Source organism: Rhea americana, unplaced genomic scaffold, assembly GCF_003343005.1.
Source record: "Rhea americana isolate MKP2758 unplaced genomic scaffold, rheAme1 scaffold_247, whole genome shotgun sequence".
Lineage (NCBI taxonomy): Eukaryota > Metazoa > Chordata > Aves > Rheiformes > Rheidae > Rhea > Rhea americana.
The window spans coordinates 945,466-971,979 of record NW_028186365.1 but is presented as its reverse complement, the minus strand read 5'-3'; the positions used below and the strand labels follow the sequence as shown (position 1 = coordinate 971,979).

General features: G+C 37.9%; 1 protein-coding gene across 1 annotated transcript in view; it reads right to left on the bottom strand.

Moving 5' to 3' along the window:
- The window catches only part of CUNH8orf34 (chromosome unknown C8orf34 homolog), a 147,795-nt gene extending 121,811 nt beyond the window's left edge, over positions 1 to 25,984 (bottom strand). The window contains exon 1 of the mRNA XM_085306785.1: positions 25,536 to 25,984. Coding sequence (XP_085162911.1) covers positions 25,536 to 25,604 — 69 coding nt within the window. The 5' untranslated portion in view covers positions 25,605 to 25,984. The remainder of the gene's footprint in view (positions 1 to 25,535) is intronic.
- Between the last annotated feature and the right edge of the window lie 530 nt (positions 25,985 to 26,514).

Below are 26,514 nucleotides of genomic sequence, written 5' to 3'. Positions count from 1 at the left end.
GAAAAACAGTYGGGAGTAAACCTCTAAAGAATTACTAGCTCTATTCAGCTTCAGTGTTTGTGCAAATATTCAGACATTTACCTGGAACTGACAAAGACTTTTCAAACAAACTTGCTTTATTCAAAGCCCCAACACTACCCATTCCTGCCATTTTAGCCCTAGCTAAATTTAATGGCATGAATCTGCAGTACATATTATAGCACATACCCTGCAAAGAAATTACTTTGGAAGTACAACTAAAGAGAAAGTACAAAACTAATGTTATGTCCCTCAGAGTTCTGCTGCAAACAAAATTACCCCCCAAAGGTGATGCTGATAAGTAACTCCACAGTATAGAACTAGCAGTAATGGTTTCAGACATAGGATACCACCATTCTGAGTCTCAAACTGTCTTTTCCATATCTCAGATCAGGATACTAACAACTCCCATAGTAAACTTTTGGTTTGCACAATTAGAGTATTAAGAGAGATTCTAAAAACAAACATATTTTGAATAGCTAAGTCTTCCCTAACAGCTCATATATTCTATTAAATACCTGAAAGTTTCTTTGCCATCAGTTCAGTCCCAGAAATTGTTCTGTTACTATGTTACTAATCTTACCTGCGGAGACTCTGAGGAGCAGAGTGGAAACAATATATTCTTTTCACTGATACAAATATAAGTCTTCTATACAATGGTTGATGAGATATAAATCATTCAATCACCCTCGGCAACTCAGGAACAAAAACTTTTTGCATAGATGAGGTAGAGCGGACAATTCTGAAGTTTCAATTAATCTCATGACAGTTTACTAGACTCTGCTCTGCAGATCATAATATGAACAATCACCACCTAAACCTCTTGCTGTATTTTTCACTTTCACATCCTTTGCAAATTTCTTCCCTCACATTGTATGTTTGGCATTTCAATTATCTTTGTCCCAAATATATTACTACCCCTTTTGAATTCACAAAATACCTTCAAACACCTTTGCTCTCTGGCTTTATTATTAAAAAATTTCCTTTCTTCCATTTAATCATTTCAGACAAGAATGCTGTCAAAATGGAGGTCACTGGAATCAACTTACTGTAAAACATTAACTACTTCATATTAGAATAAAAGATTAAAGATATACTACCCCTCAGATTTGCTGTCAACAATTTCACTTTCTCTTCCACAGTTTTTGAATCTCAACAATTTTCTATGACAATTTACAGCAGTCCTATCTCTCTGCATAACAGCTCCTCAGTTGAGGTTCTTCATATCATATCATAATCTGAACTTTAACAATTTATCAAACAAAGGTAGTTCACTTTAAAGCAGAAACATGGTAAGGTTTCCCTAAAGCATTATTTAGAATTCTTCATCAGCTTCCAATCACTCTACCAACCAGTGGAAATTCTACTCTGAAGACAAAGCACTTCACAATACATCTAAGAGAAAATGAAAACTATTGCAGCGGTTTTCTGGAAGGTTTGTAGTATCTACATTGAAAGGAAAATACTCACAGATAAAGGCCAATACAGGTTATACAAAGGCTAACAGTGGTTATTGTAATAACCACTGGTTTATTACAAATCTAGTTTGATTTCCTTAAATCACAGGCCATAGAACTTTACTCACTGCTTGTCACTGACTTTCCTAAAAACCTAATTCAGCAAGTTATATCTGGTATTTTTCTGTTCAACTGAGTGATCTTACCCCAATTTCAATGTCTAAGGTGATAGAAAAGCCACTTGTTCCACTTCATTCTACAAATCACTACTGGGAAGTGTTAAAAAATTGTAGCATATTTCTAGGGTAGGCTTTGCTAACTTAGCTTCTACCTACCCAAAACAGATGGAACTTTTTGAGGGCAGGTTATATTAGGAACTTACAGAGTAGGTATCTTCTGTGGGTACCACTACAGTAACAGTTATTGAGGGTTTATAATTGGAAGTCTGAAGGATAAGACTGTATTTAAGAGAAAAAAAAAGCTATATTAAGGATTGACTCATCAGAAGACTTAAGCTTAGACTGCTTTGACACATCAGAAGTAAATGATTACAAAGCTAGGTGCGTACTTAAAATGACATGATGAATTAGATCACTACTCTGTAGCTGAAGAATTTTATGCACCTCCTTCCAGCAGCCTATCCAAAAAACATTAGTCCTTTACTAGAACCTAACTATATAAATGTTTTGAAGATTGATAAAAGCTCTTTTAATTGTATCCAGTCCAAAATTAAGACAATACACATTTTCAAAATATACGCAATAACCAACCATACCTGTCAGTTTGGGGGAGGTTTTTGTCTAAAAATTGGATCGTTAATCCCAGTGAAGTTAAAAAATGTAAATAAAGTTTCAGAATTGAATCATATAYTTGACAAATTACTAGAAGAGAAGCTTACCAGAAGTACGTTTCACATTTATCACCTTTAACACTGTTTGTCAACTCCCAATTTCACAATTTAGGAGAATTAAACTGACTGATTTGTTAGTCCTTAAAGAAAATCATTAAGCAAGACATGATTTTATACTTTTTTCAACATGAGTCTCATTATTAGTTCTAAAAACACTGCACCACAAGTGTGACATTGATAAATTTGATCTAGGAATTAACAGTTCAAATTTCGTATTACTTAAAACCCTAATTTTCAACAAGTTACTCTTAATTTCCTATGGCAGGAGAGATAAAAGGACATAAGTTTGGCAGCACCTGATTACTTGGTATAACATCGGTGAAAGTCTACCTGAACTTCTCCCATGAGAAGGCTGCACATCTGCCCTACCAGCTGCCTGAAACAATGTAGTGCACTGTGTGTAGTGCACTGTGTGCACCTGTAGTGAAGCAAAGGGACAGGCATATCTATAGGACAGAAGGAACATTCCCTAATCTCTCCACTTTCTTTACTGCAACTGAGGTTTGTTGCTCCAGCAGCAGCATGGCCTTAAAGTAGGCATTCCCAAACCAATTTTTAAAGTAAACTCTTAAGAGCCACAGGTCTGATAACCTGTTGCTGTGCTTCTCTCTCCTCCATTTCATATGACTCTTTACTACTCTTCCATCTCCTGTACACATACAGTATATACAATTGAATAATAAGATTGTGGATAATCACAAAAATGTCTAGTAGCGACATCTAATATGACTGTGCTTGAGATTCACAGTTCACAGGAACTTCCAGTTCTTGATTGGCTTGGTATTAGTTCCTTATTACAGAACAGGATTTTCTGCTCTTAGGTAGAAAACATACACAGCTGGAAATACTGAATATATTCAATATGTTTCTTTTAATTATGAGCACAAATGCAAAAAAGTGAAATAGTTTATCTGGTGTTATGCATATATTCAAGGAAATACATTAATTAACATTGCAATGGCTGGACAACTTAGATAAACAAAATATTCATTATTCATAATTTGCAATCCAAACTCTTCCTATAAGCATAAAAACATTAACTCCTTCTGGTTTTGGACAACATTTATACACTCTAAAATTACATTATCATGAATTTGATTTTATAGGCTGTGCTGTATCTTAGAATTTACAAATGTGCATAGGTCATGAATTCCTCACATAAGCTATTTATCAAATTAATGTAGTTTACATGGAACACAAAATGACTCTTAATATATATGAAACATTGATCTTCAAAATGAATAATCTACAGCTTCTCCTCTTTGTATTTCATCAGTCTAAATAATCATCTGTCAATATTTTACTAATTGTGTAACAAGAACTACTGATGAAATCAAAAAGGTCTGATATTTTACTCAATGTTTTCTTGGTATAGCAGTATTGAAGAGAACAGAAAATAACAATATGACATTTACAAATCAACAATTAACATTAAAAATTAGGTAAAAACCAGGTTTCCTGCAAACTTTTTACATTTCTRTTCTAAAAACTATCAACTTTATGCAGAGCCATGGCACTGTGTAGATGGAACCTGAGGAGGAAAATCAGCAAAACTCTGCAGCTCTCTTTTCTGAGCAAGGATTTCCTGAAGAAGTTACTATGAGTATGTTAATATTGCCTACCACAGCAAAGAAGAATACCCCACTGGTACCKGCTAAGCATACAGCAAAAGAGAAGAAAAAAAATCATACTCAAGATTCACCAGTCAGCTCTGGGCTTGTTTCAGAATCCTAAGTCCTTAAGCAAGCTCAATCATGTAGAACACAGTGTTCTTAGCATAGCAGGCACAATGAGCCATCAAATAGTCATTTGTCCAAAGAATAATTTACCAGAAGGTATGAGGAAAATTCCTAAACCTATTTGCACAAATAAATGACAGAAGATCACAAAACAACAACAAAAAAAAATTAATATAACTACCATAAGTATACTAATACAAATACAGCTTTTTGGAAGTGCAACTGAAAAGACAAAACACCAGGGTCATAGGCCTAAGGCCTGAAACAGCAAATCTTGCTGGCCATCTCTCATGTGTATGCATGTATAAATAGAGATTTCCAGTACTTAAGTAATTTGCAGCTCTAGAAAAGAAACTCTGGTATTACTGGAATGTCCMTAGGACAAACTTCAGCATACCTCTTCAGATCTCTTGGGCCATTTTGAGGCTACCATCCAATTCAGACTTTGAACAGGAGTTCTCACTTTGTAAACAGTGGTGCTTAGGTGTTGCCTTTATCATACAAACTGTTTTGAAATTATCCATCAAATTAAGATACTAGAATCATAAACTAGCCTTAAATTTAGAATTAGAAACAATGGTTGTTTCCACTTCTGTATATACACTTTCTTTAATGAAGTCCATTACAATAAATTTACATCTGAAATATGAGYACAATCTAATGGATAATTATGGAGGTTTTTTAATGGGGTGTAGATTATTACAAAAGAGACTAGGCAGGTCAGTTTAATTTTTCATCATTTAAAATTGATGTTATGGGTTTTATTACCAGATTTCAAATAATAACATCCAAGGATTGTGGGGTTATATAAAATTGTACTAGTGTTAGTACGAGCCAATAAAAGATTTCATTATCTAAACTGAGAGTTAGGGGAAATTTAGTTACGCACAATCAGAACTCCATCTTGATAATCCACCGGTAATATAGATACCACTGTTTGAAATTACTCCAGATATATAAATTGTAATCTGTAAGAGTGAACTTTTGTAATCTGATGTACCTACAGAGTTTTAGCCAGATGCTTCACTATCAAGCAGAGCTGATCATGGAGAAGTGAACAGAAATCAGGATTACTTTCCAAGGTACATGCATGAATAACTACGCTACAAGCTGCTATCACTCTCCTGGGAGGAAGAAGATGCAAGTCTGATCCCTGCAGGTTGAAGAGGGCACTGAAAGCATAATCTCATAGCTCCTGAGCAAGAGAATTAAAGAGGGATTCTGTGACCATCTCCTCCAACCACATATTTTTCAAAGAAAAGGAAGCCATCATCAGTGTTTTTAAAAAGACAGCAGATCCCAATCTTCAGGACAGAATTCATCACTCTAAAATCTGAGCAAATTAGTTAGATAAGGTCTTGGATRGGGCTTTGGGATATAATACTTAATTGTTTACGATATTTATTAAGCCATTCTAAATAGTTCTTAATTCTTCTATGAATTGCAGAGGGACACTAGCATCTCATGCAGGGTTCTGAATTACACTCTAATGCAGAAACCAAAAAATCTACAATTACAACTTTAAATCATTTAGATAATTTATATCAAAACATTCTTAAAATCAACATATCACCATTACAGGAGACTTGCACAGAATTCATTACCAGCATCACTAGACAATCTTCCACTACCCTGCCAGACAGGTAGAGTCACATATGCAGCGGATGTACTGCAGAGTATCACATGGAGAAAGGAACAGCTTTATATGTAGATATTCATCAAATCGGTAATACTTGCAATCTGGGCACAAATTTTATCGAGATTGTCCTAGCTAATACCTGAAAAAGGTGGAGATAMAAACCTCTTTCTTCAGTGCTAGGGCTCTAATGAGCTCCAGTTCTCAAGATGCCCTGAAAATATGATTACTTCTCTTTAAYCAAACATCTACCTCTGAAGATTGGTTTCAATATTCCATTTTTAAGAAAGCAATGGTTTCCTAAAGTTCTTACTAATTAGATCCATGCAAACCTGCCAATAAGAACCGCTTCTTACAATGTCTGAAAGTACATAATGTTTTTCTCCTCAGATACAAAAAACAATTAGGCACTGGAGGATTTAGAATGCTTGGTAATGAGATACTATGCAATATACGCTAGTAAATGTAATGGGATACTTGGGGGAAAATGCTATGAAGTACAATGTAAATAACAACACTGAATGGGCAGTGTTGGACCGAATGAGGTGGCAGGTGGAAAATACCCATGAACATTCAGTTAGCATAAACAAAAGTCTACATCTTTGCTGCATACAAAGGTGTGGCAATCTCATGGGGAAAAAGCAGCAAAAATGAGAGGGAATTTCAGTTTTATAAATGGGATTGGACTCACATAGATTAACTTGAGCTTCTCTAAGTTGGAGATCTGTTAAATATAGAAGATTATAATCTTTGAAGATTTACAAACATATCTCAGTTAAAGTTGCAATAACATAAAAAATGGATTTAGAATATTGGTTTTCTAAGGCCATTACAGGGTYTTCTGTTCACGTAATAAAATCTTTCAATGTAAACTGTTGTGGAGGTTAGACACTCAAGTGCTGGAGAAGATAACGAGATCTAAAAGAGACTTCCAAGGATACATATTGCAGGCTAAGGTAATCACGTAATCACAGTTTTCTTTATTAAAAAAGTTCAAGAAGTTAAATTTGATAATTGCTAGATGTTTAAAAGGAAGAATCACCTCCTGGGACAGAAAAGCAATTTTAAGGAAGGTAATTCCCACAAACATTTTTGGCAAACAAAGAAAATGCTGTAAATAATTTTTTTAAGACTCTTAAAATATGCACACATATATATGTATATATAAACACTTGCCTATACAAACTTTCAAAGCTCAGTTTCATTAAAGATGGTACCAAAGTGTGATTGAGACATCTTTAGGAGCCTAAGGGACATCAAAGACAAAAAAAAGAGGTGTATACAAAATATAGAATAACTGGTACCTAAGTTACCGGAATGCATTGTGACTCAGCAAGCTCCCACTTTCAGACCACCTTATTTTTTCAGTAAATGTCAGTTTGTTTCATCTGCTAATCATCCAAAAGTCTACTTTTCTCACCACTCACATTAAGCAGAGCTTTCTCAATCACAGCAAYATGTCTTTCAGATCCTGCAAAACCTGATGCAGTCTAGACAGACTGACAGCTAAGATTCCTGTGAGGTCTGATGTAGTCGGTGTTTTCTGACCACGACTAACATATGTACAATAATAGGCCCCAATACCTGCTACCTGCAGATGACATCTAGGTCTCAGTCAGGCTACTGGAACCTATATACTATAAAGCTAGTATCAGCCTGAGGAAATTCAAATTCACAGTCCTCACCACACAGGATTTTGTTTAAACTCCTGGATATGCTGTATCAGTGGAAAGAAACTTTCCATGCTGCCTGCTACACCTGTGCTACTGCACAGAAAATAAATAAATGGGAATTCAGGCAGTGACATAAGGACATGCAAGATCATACAAACTAGCAGCTATTAAATAGCATTTAGATAAAATATTGACACAGTCTCCTGGCACTTTGGAGAGCTTTTTCACTTCCAGCTGTGGAAGGAAACTTTCTAGAGGAAGGTTTCTAGAGCAAACTAATCTCTGAAACACTGCTAGTATCACCTCTCAGAGGAGCACTCAAAACTTTGTGTCTATGTGCACAGCAACACAAGCTTAAAACAGCAACTTGACACTAAAGCTCTAGAGCTGGCTAAGACTTCAGAACCTTCTTTGTGCTTTTGCATTTATTACTACAGGTCAGTTCTTGCTTGTTTTATGCAGTTTCTGAATCACCATTTTGCTTAACATGCAAACCCTTGCAGTGACACAATCTAAAAATGCAACTAACAAAACTTGTATTCCACTGGAATTTTAGCAGTCTGGCTTGTAGCTACAGTCAAATCATTCCTTGGATCAGGCCGTCAATAAATTTTGCCTTGTAGCTTCTTCAGAAAAGGAAACCTTGAGAAATCACATAACTGCAACTCTAGAACTATGAAYGGTAAGCTATCCCTTTAACTTAGCGCCACTTCTACAATAAAATCCCATTCTGACATTAAAGCTTGATTCTAAACAGAGCCTTGACATAATSATTATTCCAGAATATGAACCTTGCTTGTGGAAACTGCTACTTGCATGTCTTCCACACATTTCACCAGTATCTGTCAGTAACATGTAATATACAGCCATAGCATAATAGATATGATAAACATGTTGACATCAAACCCACATTGGCAGAAAAATTAAAACTCAGGGCTATCAGATATCCATTAGCAGACACACTGTAATGATTATTCTTACAGGTTTTGGAGCAAGATACTGTATATCTTGTATAATTTGTAAAAGACAAAACAGTATTACCTTTCCCGAGGAAAAAGGGTACAACATTACTACATTACATTACCACGAAATTACATTTATTCAAGTCCTATAAAAAGACAAATATGAGATGATGTTTTAAAAAAAAATCTCCTGGCCAATGTGTAGAGTCTAAGTTTTTTAATATTCTGTATTAGTTCTATTTACTAAAATAATTTTAAAATTGCATTAAGAATTTTTTAATCTTAATCAAGAATTTTTAAAATATTCATATGAAAGTTCAATTAATAGCCAGCAATTGCAGTAATATCAAATGAAGAATGGGAGATTGGACCACAGTCCAGAGTTGGGAAGTTCTAATAAAATTTTAATTTTCCTGACTTTTGCTGCCTACGTAAGTTAAACCTAAACGTGCTCCAGTAGGGATTATCAAAAAAGAAATCCAGTGAGGTTAACATATACTCCCTGATGCTTAGCTTTTTATTTAAATTACGTCATTTAGAGACTTTCCTTTAATACAGCACCAAAACAACTGTTGGTAATAGTCAGTCTAATTAAAAGTTTTATTCATATACTTTGAATAGATGAATATCTATTCAGATATGTATCTTAATTTCCTATTATTTACCAGTGATAAATTAACTGGGTCTCATGAGACTTAATACCAACATTGTAGGCAGTTTTTAAATAGAACTAAATGTTTAGTATGCACTGATACAACAGAGATTCCTTAATTGGAAAGGTCAGAATTTGTTGCCATAGGAAAATATGGAAATTCATTTCTACTAGAGCAAAATACAAGAGATGGTCTCATTTAAAGAGTTCCAGACATATACGCAATATGTAAATTCTGCAGATATGAAACAAAGTATTGATCAAGTCAGTTTAACATAGCACGTTAAGAATACAAAAAGTTATTTCACCTAGAAGTAGTCACTTGACWGATTTAAAGCTACTTATATCCTTTTTTTCACCACAGTAAAGGTCRTATCAATTTGCCTTTTACAGGTAGTGAAAGATACACAGTATGTTGTCAGAATACTCATCAAAGCCATTGAAAAATATCTGCMGGCAGATATCCGATAGCTCTCAAATATCTATGAGAGCACACAGTCATAATCAGTTTGGCTTTACATAACTTATATTATGTGCAAAAGGCTRAAAAAAATCTCTCCACTTACTATTTTAAGGAACACTTTTACACTAGCAGTTATTTTAACTTATCTTTGGTAACATTTGTTACCAAATTGTTTATTTTTTTTTATACTCACGGGGAACTTCTGTGTGTTATGTGCTACCACGGGATACCAGCATCTGTCATATTTCTGTTGAGTGTTAATGTACCTGCATTTATCTTCAGCCACAATTGGGAATATGTTAATAATTCCAGTTCAACGTGAAATAAAATCCAGCTGTGATTGCTTCCATATGCACTTTTAACATCCGTCAGTTGAGCCAAAATTACTTGTATGACTTTCCCTATCGGCAAGCGAGAAGGCAGAGAAACCGCTTTAATGATATCTTTTTTATTTTCTTAATATTATTTTCAAAGTTCTGACAGATTACTAACATTTTCTGCCTTCATGGATAATCTCTTCATTCCAASACAAATTAAAATAGGATAGTTTTTCTGCTCAAAGCAGAATGAGAAACTCTCATTCTGAGAATGAATGTCATGATATTCAAACTGAAAAAATACTGAAGATTGGGCACAGCTCTATACGGGGAAAAAGACACAGAGAAGTCCATTTTGACCTAAACAGTGCATGCTTGAAGTATTCAGATCTAGAGTGCAATGTGTACCAGCAAGAATCATGTATGAGAGATGCAAAATCAGGAATGCTAAGGAAAGAAAACATGAACCCTGAGCCTAGAGCTGCCATGTATCACGCTCCCCCAGCCATCCTTCCAGGGTTCCCAAACTGACCCTTCCAGGGTTCCCAAACTGGTTCCCAGAGGCACTACCAGGTTCACTTCTCTGCCTGAAGCCTGTGGAGGTACAAGCAGTTGCTGCCTCATGCCTCTGTCTCTGCTTGCAAATGGCCCAGGGTTATAGAACAATGTCCAGATCATGGTTCTGGGATTCTCCCGAAAAAGTAGACACTTCAGTGTCAAGGTCTGAGTACACACAGACCTGGCAAGTCTAAGGCTAGAACCCTACAGAACAGATAGTCTACTAAAGATGAACAGCAAGCTGCATAATTGACTGCTTCTACAAAGACAAATCTAGAGTTACAATGCAGACACTCGGCTTATCTTCTGAAAAATGAAAGCAAGTACCACCGTTCCTCCAAGATCCCATCAACACATTTATTTGCTTACCTCATCTACCTGCTTTGTGCTGCCTTGAAACAAAACTCTAAAATCTTTGAGCAAGAGTTCTCTTCTGCAATGCGTCTGAACAATTTCTGGCCCAGTATGGTACTTTTTCCTTGCTGAAGCCAACAGATTAAAATATAACATCAAGATAATGGAGTTCTTCACCAGTTGTATATCTTGTTTTACACAGAAAGGAAAACCTATTCCTATTGTACAAGTGTACAAGTGCACTCAGAAAAAGTCACCACAGTATTTCCTAAAAGGCATGAAAACACAAGAATGGCAGGCTTAACTCTGTAGTCGCTCTAAGGACAGCACTGATGTCTAAGTAATCTTTGGCTTTGTTCATATAAGAAATATTACGCTTTATTTTAATTCTAGAAGATTCAATTTGAACACTTGTATCAGACAGTCTTCCATTAAAGTAATCAAGTTACTTGCACATCCAAATATTAATTCTCTTTGCCAAAGTACAGTTAAAACATGTTGCATGGAACCATTCTTTGAATGAATTTTTCACCCATGTTTTTCCACTGGAATTACAGAGCCAAAAAAATACTTCTATAACCAGCATACAATTCCATTTATACAAGTGATGTTACAAATCAGAGAGAGAGTTAATGATCGTCATCAGAGGAGACAGAAGACAAGCCTWTTACCCCACTCCCAAGCCGTTCAGACTCAGCATGTTGCAAAGCATGCTTCCCTTCCTCTGGAGCACCATGGAGACACTTCCTCCTCAGGGGCTGGATGTCTGATGATCACATCCAGAAAAAGCATACCCCCGGAAAATGACTCCTCTCCTCAACAAATGAAGGAAAAAAAGAGCTTATGCAGAAGAACAGCTTGTCTGTTGTATTCTGCACAGGAATATATCAAACTTTGTTGATAATATACGATTGACACAGCCCAGCACAGGTTTAACATAAGGGATGGTCCAATGCCAAATGCACGTTCTAAGCACTCAGCACTGTACACCTGCACACTTGCTGCAGATTGTCTTTCAAGTTGGGGTTGCATTTGTCTCTGGTTTACAACTGCACATAACTGAGTTCTGTCTTCTTCATTTTCTATTTGGATAAATTTCTTGTTTCTTTGTTTCAAATCTTATTTCCTGTGTTAAAAATAATTAAGCTTCAAAGTAAAAAACAAAAAACTTCAAAGTTAGGTTTAGAAACTGCTGACACAAACTTACTGTGAGAAATATAAAAAAGTAAACCAAAGTAATCACGTATTACTTCTAAAAACRTATTCTCTAACACAACTTGAAGAAACTATGCTTTTCAGTAAGAACAAAAAGGAACAAAAAAAAAAAGATCTGCTCAGATTTAATTTGCAMATTACTGCTCAACTCACTACCTACCAAAAATAATGACTATAAATTTCACTTTCTTAGACTTACTCTCATCTGCTCAGCAGCACGTCCTTACAAAGGAATTTGAGGTAGCATACCTTGCATCCTAAGCACACAAAAACAAAAGTGTATTAAAAAGACATTAACTAACACGTAAGTGACCCAGCTATTATTGAATCAGATTATTTTATCTTTTTCCTTTTTATCTCTTGGTATAGCACCAGTACTTCATGATTCACATACTGAAATGAGATTCACTGAAATCTAAATTTGTATATAAAGCTATTGGAAACAAGCTGAAGCATGTAAATAGTTTTATCTTCATGATTTTTCTCATGGATTACTCATGATTTATTCTGTTCAAAAGTTACTTGCAGGCTCAAGTCTTTACAGAATCTTCACCTAAATAAAAAATGTGAAAAATTTCACTCACACTAGCTTTAAAGAACACTGAGAAACTGAGAACTATGCCAAAAAAGAGCTGCAAAAAGTCTCTGAACTGGCAGGATGCTGTTTGGCCTTTGGGAGAGCAAGTGCATTGGTTGCACAGGCTTAAGGCTGACACCATATCATGCCCACAAATAAAGTAGGTCTGAGATAATGGGGACAGCTAAATAAATATCAGCTTACATAAGCAGGACTCTTTATCGGGTAAACTTACTCTGTAAGTTATAGGTTAACTACGTTACATATATTACAGCAATATTAAAGCCATTCTTATTCTATGCAAAATGCAAGCATTAAATATGGAAAAAAAAATGAATGTGTAATAACATGTAAACTAATGAATAAATATTTTTGACAGGAGAAAAAAATAGCAATAAAAAACACGAACAGTTTTAAAAAAGGTCATCATAAATGGTGAATCCTAATATTTAAATCACATGGATCCATTTTTTAATTTACTTTCCCACTCAAGCAAAGTAACAGTAGCATATAAGCAAAAGTGGTATATTTCCAAAAATTGTCATTTTCACCTTGGAGTATCCCCTCCAGGTAAATCATCAGAGGCGGTCAACACACCCCCACTAAGCTACACAGAACAGTAACTGGTACATCCATTAGCTGTCCTCTTGAGCCATGTTCTGAAATGAAAGACTAAAGGAGTATATTCTCCAAGAAAGCTACAGCCTTAAGTGGATGTTCTCATCACATATTTAAGTAAAATATTAGTGTATTAACAATTTAGAACTTTAAATTGCTAGTAAAAGTGATTTTTAGGGGGGAGGATCACTGAACTGTACTTCTAACTGTAGCTAGGCCCATCATCTCACATCAGGTATGTCTACCATCAAGACTCCAATGGCTTTGGCCATTAGCAATCCCTTCACTTTCAGAAGCTGAGATCTGTTTAGTGACTAAGGTAATTTTGGGTTGTAATGCTATTTTTAATACCAGCGAAAGCACTGCTAACTTCATTTTCTAACTCTTTTTATTAGGAAAACAATGCCCGCAAAGCACTTGCACATATTTTTACTGGTTTGTTTCTTACACAACAAAGTTCCCAGCCATGGCAGTGATTGTCCAATTRAAGCTTTCTGATGATTTGATTGCTGTAATTTAATGGAAGAGTAGATCTGCCTGGTTACGAGCTAAGGCCTTACTCTTGTAAATCAGGGCCTCATCAACTACAGCAGAGCTCCCTGTGGGAACAGAACGTGCTCACATGGACTGCAGTGCAGCCTTGAGACTTCTCACTGTTCTGAATGGGCACACTAAGCAAGGGAGAGGGGAGAAGAAATCAAWTTTTTAAATGTATGGCATCAATTARTGGGATTAATAGCACTACCAGGCATTGAGACAGTACAAAGAAATAACAGGAAGTATAAATGCCAGAATGAGCTCAGGGCCTTGCTGAGAAAACTCCTAAACCATATGAAAACTGCGAGAACCAGAGGAGTTTGCAGTCTCGTGCTGATAAACAAGACAAAGGATGCGTAAACACAAGCACAGAATAATACATCTAAGCAATGCAGCAGGACATCAGTAGTAGAAGTGGGAACAGAAGTCAGATAGCAGACTGCCATTTCAGGACCCTGGCTACTGTACATTCTACTTCCTCTAATGACTAATTTTTTCTTCAGTATTTAAGTAAATGATAAGCCAATCTTCATTTTAACCAACTTCATTCTTCTAATCCTTTTTTCTTTTATCATAGGGAAACATAGAAGAAAATAAATTTTCTCGAGTTTCTTATTTACCTTTGTTCCTTTTTCTTCTGTGCTATCTTTCTCTTYCAGATATTCTTACTTCATAGGATAAGAAGTCTAGATTAAATCTGTTTCCCAGCTAATTCTGTCTTCTCTTTGTGCATCTTTGCTTTCCTCTGTATTGGTTAATCTGCACTGAGCCTTAGTCTGACAGCTTCGCTACCTTACATATTGCAGTAGACTACCTACACGCATTATTCCGAACCAAGACGCTCTTACGAGGTGCTTAGATGGAGCTCTAAAATACAGTTCTTTCCTGAGGGCTCTATATCATGCAATGGGCTATGTCTTTACACTGAGCAAGTTGTAGCTTGCCTTCTCTCCACTGTCAGTCATGTGCAGAGTTCATCCTCACAGCAATAATGGGTAGTATGTCATGGTAGCACTCACAAAGGAATCTCTGTATCTGCAAAAAATGCACTATTGTCCTCAGCTTGTGTTTCTCTGGATGTGCCCTCTTTGTTCTCATTACAGAAGTAAGGACAAGAATCTGTAAAATATTTAGGAAGACACATACCCAGGTCACATTGGGTGGATCGAGCATGTCATGCCCGATTGGCCTGGATATGTGTAGTTAAAACAATGTGACTGAACAGGAACATAGAGCACTTACTGYATTTGTACAGCATGTTTGCACAGCACACATAGTATTCTCAGGTATGCCCTGATGCTTCAGAGCACCTACATGCACTGCATAGTGTGTGCACTCATACAAACACAAATATTTCAATCTGACAAATCCCAATAATACCAGTCATATAAATCAAGTAATCTTGTCCTCTCCCAAATTCCTCCTCCTTCTTCAAATTAAACTCTAGCCTTATCTACACCCTTTCCCCATAATTCTACCTCTACAAATTGTCACAGAATTCATCACATTACTAACCTGCTTATCCATAATTGTTTGCTTATGTTCTCTCCTAAGTTATCTCCAAATGAAAGTATCCTTCCTTTTCAGTTCTATGACCATTTCCCTAGTCTCCAGAAGAGCCAGCTTAACTTATTTAGACTTCTAGGAAAAATTCTGCTATCAGCAGTTCAGAGCGTGTTTCTTCTGTGTCAGTGTACCAAAAAAACATGGAACTTAAGTATCATTCAGGTTTTCTTTCTTTGAGATGGATATCTGACCAGAGAATTCTTCACAATCATCAGTTTACCCCTCCAGGTAATCACAGGAATATCACCTGAGATGCAATGCTATCTGCAATGCTATCAATGGAGTACAACACAACATATGATGGAAGAGTTCGTGTCACAGCAGCCAGTATTGATAGTAATGTTAAGAGCATCTTTAATTCCCTGGAAAATATATACTCAAGCAGTATGGCCAAGATCAATTATTAAAGGCATAAATCACGTGCTAAAAAACATGAACATGATCAAAAGTTATAATTTCTTGTATTTCCTCTGTATTTCTCATTCTTCAGTTATGCTTTCAGCATAGCACTAGAACTTTACTTTAAAAAATGAAAGAAGAGATTCCAGGTAACCATTTGACTCTAGGGACTGATATTATAAGAAAAAAAAAATAGAAGAATAATGTCTTGGCAACATAGCATTAATCTTTATCATCTCATCCCTTTTCATTTCCTATCATTTCTCATTTCCACACTCAGTGCATTTGTGTGGTCCATTTCCACCCAATCCATTAGGTCATATTTCCTAAATTCCCTCTGCTGCTGTGATTCCTTCACAGAAGGCTTCACACACAGGCTGAGCTCCATGGAGTTCCCCTCCCCTAAAGGGAGCTGCACCTTTAAAAGGTATGAGCCAGATGAAGCTAGCTTTAGGCTTCTCCTATACAGAAAGAAGCAACTATGCTTCTCTCCTTCCCCCTCACCCTCTGGCCACATACTCTTACTTTTTCTCTAGATCCAATGACGTGCTCCTCATCACACCACATGCCAAGCCACTGAGCTAAACCAACATTCACATTTTTTAGGATTCCTTTTGTTCCATTTCAACTCTCCAAACTGGATATTGGCAATATCAGACAACCACCAGTGCTTGAACAAAAATAGTTGAAATGAGCAGCCACAGCTGAACATGAGTGGGACCTGCAGCAACTGCCTACCAAAGCAGCCTCAGAATCTCTGACTCCAGAGTACCTGGAGTAAAACAATCTCTCAGGGGAGGAATGATTCAACTAAAAAGGCTTCAACACAGCTGAAAGACCCTAATTCTAATGATTCCTGCCCCAGAAAAGAGCTCCTCCAGMAACCAACAAAAGAACCTGATAAGCTTATTGTTCCAGCTACTATAGCGAAATCTGGTGAGTGAATAGAATGATTTCATTTGCTGAATATTGCAGGGAGCTGGCAGAAAGAGGAGAGAGAAAGAATCCTTCACGTAAATACACAAGAAGGTAGCAATTTCCATTCTCCATATGGACAAGAATTTTGTAAGAGATGACTGAGGGAAAATAGTCCTCTACATATTATATATCAGCAAATTTATACATACTGTTTGTTTTGTATAGGCACTTCCTATAATTGTAACATTTTCCACACATTGCAATGTAAGGTTATGTTCAAAACTCAGGTGTTTCACTGGAAAGTATAATAAATGTTTAGTGCAAGATGATACTTTGCATGTTATGTGAACAGGGGAAGAAAGCTGCCGAAATAACAGAAAAGCCAAACCAGAGATACAGTATAACTTTAGCCTAACAACCCTGCCTGAACATCTTTGGATGGAACTACTCTATTTCAGTGAAACAGAGTAGCCAAAAGAGAAATTAACACAGCATGACATACAGGCACTTGCCATAGGAGTTAAGACATTAAAAGGATTAAAAGGTGTCTGTTGCAAGCTTTTAAGGACATTGTCCTTCATATTCCGAGCAAATATGGATGTTTTGGGTGATCATGTTCGAGACATAGGTGTGCTTTTCAAATGATCATGCTCTCCTTGTACATCCTGGAATTAAAGTTACAAATTTTATTCATCCTATCAAATGGATGCTGCTTTTCATTTACTTTCACTAAGTCTGAAACAGCACAGTGCTTTCATCAAGAGGTCAACATTTTCCTACAGCAACTGTATTTGAAAATAATTTTCCTTCTAGCAAGGTTGCAACTGTTTCTCACAGTTTCTGGTAACAGAAAAGATATCCCTCCCTCATATTTCATAGCTAGGAGAACAAGAAAAGAGTGCAATTGCATGCAAGGGAGAGAATACTAAATACAGTAGATAATACCTCATTTTTATCTGTATAGTACAGACATTAAGGGTTTTGGGCAGTCTTTGGTCCAGAAGTTACAGAATATAAAAATGCCTGAAGCTATCTCCCAAGTCCAGAAATAATAAAATATCTCCATTAACCCTCAATCATTCAAAAAGCACATATGCTTTCCAACAAAAATCACAAGACCAATCATAATGACTTATTAGTCCCTGCTTCTCTGTGTTTGGTGTCTGGGAATGGCCTCAGCAAAGCATGGTATTCCACAAGGTAAAAGGAAACAGAATTCAGAATGTAACATAGGTAACAAGAGAATATGCTGGAATGCAACAATGGAGGAAAACTGCAGGAAAAAAAAGCAAAAAAAACAGCACTGATAATGAGGAAACGAGAGATACACATTTGGCCAYTGGAGGACTGGACCTTCAATTAAAAAGATGTAAGAACATAAACACACGGAAAAGACAGAAAATGGAAAGGAGCAAGTGGAAAGTAAAGAGCTGGAACAAAAAGGGAAAGAATATTTTTAGAAGTGGGATGTAAAACAATATGATACTAAGATGCTCTTGAATATTACACTTTAACTCATTTTTTGAGTGCTTCATCTTGCAAAACGCCATTCTAAGAGAAGCAAGCACTAATAACAAGCACTTCTATCACACTATCTGTGTCCATTCAGCCAATCTGTAAACCACAGATACCATGCTGAAATGAAAAAGCTAAAAAATCTGCTTGTTTTGTAACAGTACATAAGTGTTCTATATACTGTTGAAATTCTGTTTAAGGGACTGGCTACTCAAACCTTTCAGAATTATATTCCATCTAGGAGGTGCAAAAAAATCCAAAATACCAAGACTATGCTGACTCTRGGGTATTGATAGCATCTAGTACACCAGGAAAAGCATAAACCAGCAACAACGAAGAACACACAAGAAAAAATAGAAGACTGAATTAAAACTATAGAGGTTTCTTGTATTTAATATTGGACATTTATATTTGTCCTTTTTAACAAAAGACTATATTAATCAAAAGAAACAAAAGAACTCACTTCTAGTTTACTTAACACCACGTATTAAATATCATTTGAAACTTGGAAAAGACTTCATAATGTGACGAAAAGAAAAAATAGTAGTAAYAATGGGCTTATTTTGATTCAGATTGATTCATTACTACAACGGCTGCCACACAAGAATTCAAAACCATCATTGTTCCACTGCATGTCTTACAGCAAAAACCTTAGTCATGGCATTTTATTTTAAACAGAAATACGTGTTAACTCTAGACCTTAGTCCAGAGCAGTGAGGCTCTGCTAGTACGTGGTGATGAGTAATTTCATTAAGAATTACTCCTCAGTTTCCCAGCTACAAAGTGAGAAAATAGTGATAAACTTAGAATGATGTAATGTTGCAAAATTATTTCAAAGAATAAGATAAACAGGGTGGCTTAAACTCAATACATGAATAAACAATAGGAATAACTATTACCATACATATATCCAAGCAYTCAGTTCAACAATTCAAGATAAATACTTTTTATTCCTTCCCCAAAAAATCTACAATACCTCCTTTTTACAAGAACAAGCAACAAGAATGACTGTAAGAATCTACACAAATGCATTCATCTACCTAAAAATCCACATTTGTTACAATACTTCTGATGATAATTAATTTTTTGTGAACTAGTTATGCCTTCTGCTCTCCCTCTCAGGAAACAATTTAATTGTCACTGTGAGGGTTTAAAAGCATTTAAAGTTAATATAAGAAAAGGAAACTACTATGCAGCCTGCATTTTAAGTTAACTCTAACTTTCTATATTTTAGATACAATTATCAAATGTAATTACTACTATTCATTTGATAAAGAAAGAAATCAGTCATATTGTGTGTCCATACAAGCTGCCCAAGAGCAATCTAATAAAAGGCAATTTGAAAAAAAAAAAANAAAAAAAAAAAAAAAAAAAAAAAAAACCACACCACACACACACCCTTCTTTTCAGAAATATTTTTGCCACTGTGGAAACAAGGTTTGTGTGATTATCATGTGCATATTTGTGACTACACACGTGCACACCTGTACCTGTAATCTCCTTCACTATCCCTTTCCACTGATTTTTTTTTWAATTTTGGGGTAATTTCAGTCAAATCCCCAAAGCAGAGTTGCCAGAAATGCAAGTTCTTTCAAATGTTATGAGCTTAAGTAGTCAGATAGCAAGAACAAAACACATTATTCTTCTCACTCAGAAAGAAACTCTTTTCTTAAACTCAGATTCCACAGAGCAGACACATTCTGMATGCCCCATCCATGGAAAAAATTCACTCAACTTTACTGCACCTTACTGGTCACCACAAAATCCAAGGAAAAAGCATAAAGCCATTACTCATGGAGCTATTTGCTAACAGAAGAGTCTGTCTATAGTTTTTATTAGGGTTTTCACTCTTCGTTTTGTCTTAAAGACAACTTTGCTAAGGCAACCATCTAAGGCAATCTAATAGCAAGTACTCTGAAAAGCAAAGGATACGCGTGCATCTCAGAGCATTTTTTTCCATTTTGCTTTCATTCTTCTCATGCAGGTCTTTTACTTCAGTGCACATGAAAGCTATCACAAAGCCCAACTGTAGCAGCTGACAAAAGTTAAATCTTATTTATGCTTCCCCACCCCCCACTGTGTAACATTGTGAGCCATTTTCAGAYCACTGCTGGTTTGCACATCCCTTTCAAAAAACAGCTGCTCTATTGGCTCCTCTGAAAGAGGGAATGGCAGGRTGAAACAATGTGAATTAGTAGTACAACATTCACTTTGTACCTAAAATTATCTTAATGAATTACTGAAAAACTTTGTCTTTCAAAGGCTCCATCTAGTTGCCTGAAAATAAATGTTTCTCTGTATAAATTCACACAACCCACAGTAGGCTTTTGCATGCTAGGAACAAAATCTAACTGATTAAGCATAAAACCAAAATAAAAGATAATTTGAGCAAATCCAAAAGAAAATAGTTCTGTAACAGCATTACCATGATCTAACTCACAGATATTACACCTTAAAACAACTTTGATACTGCAAGAAATCTTAAACTGGTAACAGAGATGCTCAGTTTGACAGTCTCTGCCTCTGCGGATCTAAGACCTGAGGGCAAAAGTTGCTTCAGAAAATGATCCAAACACCAAGATGCACTCATAAACTTTGACTAATTGACTCACAAGGTCCACTATAAATGCAGTGTCCAAGTTTACATTTATTTTTAAAGTTAAAAAGTTATTTTAGTTAAATTATCCATAGGAAGTCAATGGATAATATACATGTATGATACTGTCTCATTTAGAAAAAAAAAACACACTAAATATAACACACTTAGTTTCCTTTTTTATTTCATTCAGAAATTTTGTCTGCTAAAAGGAAATAAGCTAACTGTGGTAGTATGAATTTCATCTTTATTTTGTTCAAAATGAAAAACTATAGTTCCAAGCCCAAATTTCTCTGAGAAAATAATTCTTAGATAACCTGCATTTTGGTATGTTTATTTTCAGAAGAGTTGTTTTGTTTTTTTTCAGCACAAAGGAATTACAGTTTTCTGGTTTGCATGCCAATAGTATACTTGCTCAATTTTTTAGCTGCAGTTCTATAAATAAGAAAATTTTAAAACACTAAATTTATTTCAGAGCTCTCAAAAATTTACTGCAATTTATTCTTAAGACTGCTGATCCAGCTTTCAAATTCATAGCAAAAAACTGTCTAGGAGATCCTGAAGAGACAGAGAAGAACAGAAGTCTACAAGTATAGATACTGACAGGCATCAGGATTATTCATCGAGATTATTAGCACAAGGAATTTGTTGGACTGGATGCTTACAACGCAAAGTGGGTCAATACTTCACTCAGACAGAAATGAGTGGGTGCTGATTTTGAATACTCTGTCCTAGTCAATTTTAAGCACACACCTCCTGTTCACATTTCAGAAAGATGGAAAAAAACCAACAGTGAAGCTTCTTCTCAGAAATAATTCTTGTTACATTCCAAGAGTTCAATGTAAAAAAAGATCAGGTAGTGCTATGCTAAGTATTGCCACAAAATCCCAGAAGAGAGGCATTTCTAGAAGGCATTCCTCAAATCTAAACTAGGTATCCAACCACAGTATTCTCAGACACCAATAAACTCTTACAGGAAGAAGACTAAGCTTTCAAAATTAAAAATTGAAATGAAAAAAAAATGCCTTGCAAACCAGGATAAGATAAGGAAGAGCCAGGTCATGAAAACTGACAGAATTTAAAGGGTTAGCTTACGACCAAATTACTGTCAGCATTACCAACACCTGCATGGCTTGAGGCATTTAGAAGTTGCCTGYAGGTTCACAGAGAATTTTAACCACAGCAAAACCTTAGGCACTCGTAAGCTGAAATAGCAGCTAAATAAGAATTTTGAAAAGCCTTGACTTGAGAATCTRCATTAAACGAGTGGAAATTGTGATAAAGGATCTAGGTTGTCTTAAAACCTGTCTTGAAGTTCCAAAATTGACACAGTCTCAGAAGTACACACTAATTCTCGCTCATCTCCCTTCCCACCTTTAAGCAATAAATAAGAATTTAACTGATAAAAATGTTTGTGGTCAAGTGAATCTGGGAATTATCTTTTACAGTTGGCTGGATAGGACTTTCTACAATCCATTAAAAGATACTGGTAATCAGTAGGAGACTGATGCCTGCTGAGTCAGTCTGATAAGCTCATTAATTCTTTTTCCAGAAGGTTGCTCCTACTGTTCTTTATACAGAGATAGAAACAACTTTTTAACAAAGGAAGGGCCTTATAGTCTTCCTGCATCTCACATATCAGTACTTCTTTTGAATACTTCTCTCTTATTAGAAAGACAATGAAAGTGTCAAATCACACAAAACTTCAACGAAGAAGTAAAATGTACTCATCTCCATAAACAACATATAYTGAAGGTAAAAAAGATGAAGTCCCAAAGAACAGGTGGATGCTACTGGCTAATAAAGTATAGAAAGTCCTAACAATGGTAAAAGAGGGGAAAAAAATACAGGACAGAAAGGGGAAAAGATACGTTATCAGAAAAACTCCAAGCAACTGTAACAGAATGACCAAGTGAAAACTAACAGCATCAACAGCTCTTAACCATAATATAGGGTGATTACACATCATCAGAAAGCAGCCTAGTATTCCTGTCATCAGCTCACTGTGCCAGCATAATCATCTAAAATATACAGTGATACTCCTGATCACTTATCATTCATTTGCGCAGGTGTGCAATGATTTATTTATGCATCACCACTTTGCCTTCTGAAAAAGTCCCGGTCTCCTTCGTTCATTTTCTTCTCTCTTGTGATTGCCCTCAGTTACCCACTATTTTTTACGCATTTCCTAAAATGTTGAAGTATGTATTGAACAATTATAGTCTGCTCAGCACATAATACTGCAGAAAATTGAATTCAAGTCTACTCTGTTCTGGCTTGGTATTAGAAAATTAGTACTCACTGCAAAAGATGGCTGTCATCTATGACAACGGGTGATTCATTAGCATCAAAACCAGAAGTGGGGTAAACCTATTAGGAACAGTGTGAAGACAATGACAGTTGTTTCTGAATGAAAGCTGAAGTGCACGTCTTTTTTCATGATATGACAATGTCTACAGCTGTGGAAAAATGATGTATTACTGAATATATCGGACTGTGAACATACATCATTCCCAATATGCAACAATTGTATATACAATAGGAATACTAGTATAGAGTATAAGCTTCACCCTATGCATAGTTTTTGACGAGCTCTCATTAACTTTAGAAACATGCCTCCTCCTTACTAAGGACCATAAGATCAAGCACAAGTTGTAGATCTCCAAAATACTGTTGAGAACAAAAAACACACTACCAAAATGAAATAAACATGAAGAGATTTTAGATAGAAGATGTGGCTACTAAGGAAGTGGAGAATATAGCAGTTAAGATCCTTTTTCTCGGTGTTGTAGATTAAAATAACTTTTGCCAGCTGCATGAATGCTACAGCCCTGTATCTTAAATTCATTCCCTACTATTGAGGTCTAYGCAAGTTTGGCATAAAAATTTCGTTCCGGTATAGCAGAGCATGCTAACAACCTGTAGACAGTCTACAAGGTTTAAGGGATGTGAGGAGCCTTCCACAGCCTCTTTATAGCAAGATGAAATCTCTACATTATTAGTGATTAGTGAAATATTTAGCGATATAAGAAATGCTATAACAAAGACAACCTCTTCATGTTTTTCCTCCACTGTTGATAATTAAATTATCCTACTATTTTACTAATAGAAGTGAGCATCTTACACTATCGAGAAACCAGGTTAAAGGACAGTGATTCAGAACGGCAATGTCTGGTAAAGTTTGTTTGATTTTTCTTTTTATATGTAAAACAACAGGATAGTTAGAGAAAATTCAGAAGAAAATGACAGCTATCAAAGGCCTATCTCTTCATCTACATCAGGGCACTTAATTCCCTTTGTAATAAACAGGAATCCGTTAGCTATATAGCCCTAGCAACTGCACTGATTAAAACAGTCTTCTGTTTAGAAATTGAACCACGAAGTGTTTGTGAGAACTAGAGCTAGAAAACTCACCAACTGTCCTCTCACATCCACTTACAGTTCTTTCAAATAGGGTCTTCTTTATTGTGAAATGAAAATATCCAACACTTATAATACTGAACCAACATAACTGGTAATAAGAGCTTCAGTCCATGGAAAATATAAAGAATTGGAAAATTGCCAGTCCACTGGCAATTAGTTTTCTAACAAAATTTGACTCCTAAAAGGGTTTGCAAGCGCCATTCAAAACATATACTGAAGACATACTCTATCTCACTCTCCACCACTCTATTTTCTTCACTGAACTAGCAATACACAAGTTTCATATGTAGTAAGCTTGATTGAGAACAAGTTAAATATTGAAAAAACAAGACAAGTCTTAGGATAACACCGCTGAGTATAATATGTGTGCATTTAGATGTAAAAACAGTATTAGAAAATGGATGTTAGAATAGCAACAATTGTGATTGCTCTAATACCTTTTCAAATTATAAGTATTTATAGTTTATGTACATAAATAATAAAATATTAACATCTATGTATCTTCACAATACCAAGGAAAATCTATAGCAAAAATACCGCTCCCAAGTGTATGACTGCATATGAAAATTTTACAAAACATCACCATCACAGACTTTTTGTAAGATAAATTTACTCCCAAGCGCCCAGTTCGAGGTTTGACTTCCTGGTGAAGAGGTGTGCGCTTCTTCTTTCTTGCTCGCCTCAGGTGTCGCCCACAGGGCCGTGAGGCACCCGGGCGTGGCGCTCAGCGCCGCCCTGGGCTGTCTCCCTAGAGACGGCCGGACTCGGGAGCATTACCTCTGCCTCACATCGCAGGGAAGCAGGGTCATTACACGCCCCCCACCCTCGGGGCGGGGGGGGGGGGGGTCGCCGTCCCACCACGGCGCGGCCTCGCGCCCACTGGCCCCTGCAGCGCCCCGGGGCTACAACGGCAGCTCCGGGCCCGGCATGTGGAGCGCTGCGGGGGCGCCTGCGAGGACTACGGCCGCGGGTGGGGGCGAGGAGGCGCCTGTTTTAGGGGCCGTGGGGGCAGCACGTGTGTGGAGGGGAAACGAAGCCGGCCACCGCCACGGGGCAGCGTTGCTGCTGCGGCGGGACAGGGCCAGGAAGGGGGCCAGGGAGCATGTGTGCGAGAGGCAGGAAGGGGTGCCCGGAGCTCCAACGTTCACAGGGATGAGGAAGAGRGACACGAGGGCTAAAAGAGCATCATCTTTCCTGAGGAACGTATGCGGTCAGAGGCATGAGGGCGGGGGGAGGGCAGCGTGTGCCGAAGTGCCGCGTGTGTGCAAGGCTCGCGCTCCGCTTCCCGGCCGGACACACGCCGAAGGCACCCTCAGCCTCACCTCCCCCCTGCGCTCCCGCRGGGGCTCCCCGGAGGAGGAGAGCTGGGGGCTTTCTGGGCGGSCCCCCGTCCCCGCCCCCACCGCTGCCCTCCGCGCTGAGCGCGCCTTACCTCGAAGAGGGGCCCGATCTTATTCTTCTCCAGGTAGGCTTGGATCCTGGTCTGCTGGTGAGACGCCATGAAGAGCTCCAGAGGTGGGGGCTGAGGCTCCTCAACCCCGGCGACGGCGGCTGCTCCCGGCTAAACTCCCCCCGCCGCCCAAGGGCTGCCACAGCAGGAGCGGGAACAGGCGCTGCGAAGGGGCGGCAGCCCAAGTCCCGGGGACGGCGCTAACTCAGGTAAGCGGGCGCAGGAGGAGCGCGGTGAGTGTGAGTCGCCCGCTCAACTAAGCACAAGCCGCCGGCGGGCGGCAGGCTCTGCCCTCAGGGAGCAGCGGAACATGGTGCAGGGAGGAGAAGAGCTGCAAAGGCGGCCCCTGAGCTGGCTCCGCTCAGTGTTTTGTGTGTGCGTGTGTGTCTCTGGGAGCGCCTTGGTTACGGGAACGGCAGCGGCTCCTGGCGAGCTGCCGCCCTAGCGACAGCGCCGCCCCCAGAGCCAATGGCCGGGGGCTCCCGGCAGCGCGCGGCCCAGCGCCGCGGCCGTTGGCGACCGTTAACGCCCGGGCTCCCGCGCGCGCAAAAGACGAGAGCGGCGGCAGGGGGAGGGGAGCGGGCGCGAGCGAGGGGGGCGGTGGCGGCTCTGCGTGCCTCTTCCCACCGCCTTCTCCTCCCGCCTTCCCCCGGCGGAGCGGAGTCCCCGCTCTCTAGGGGCACTACCTGCCTGCCGGTGACCCCGCGTCTCGCCCCCTTCACCCTCTCCCCGAGGTTTAAGGTTGCCTGAAGGGGGCGGGGGGGGTCGCCTGAGAGGCCTCACAGGCACACAGTGAACTCGTGAGGGGTCTGGGGGGAGGTAAAAAAGCCCCTCGCAGCACGGGAAGAGTATGTGCTGAGGCTATAGCCAGTGCTTTTCCTTCGTTCTTTATCAGGTTTAAATCTTAAAATACTGCATTTCTAGTGATACTGATGAAATTCCAGGTTAGGCCCTAAAAAAA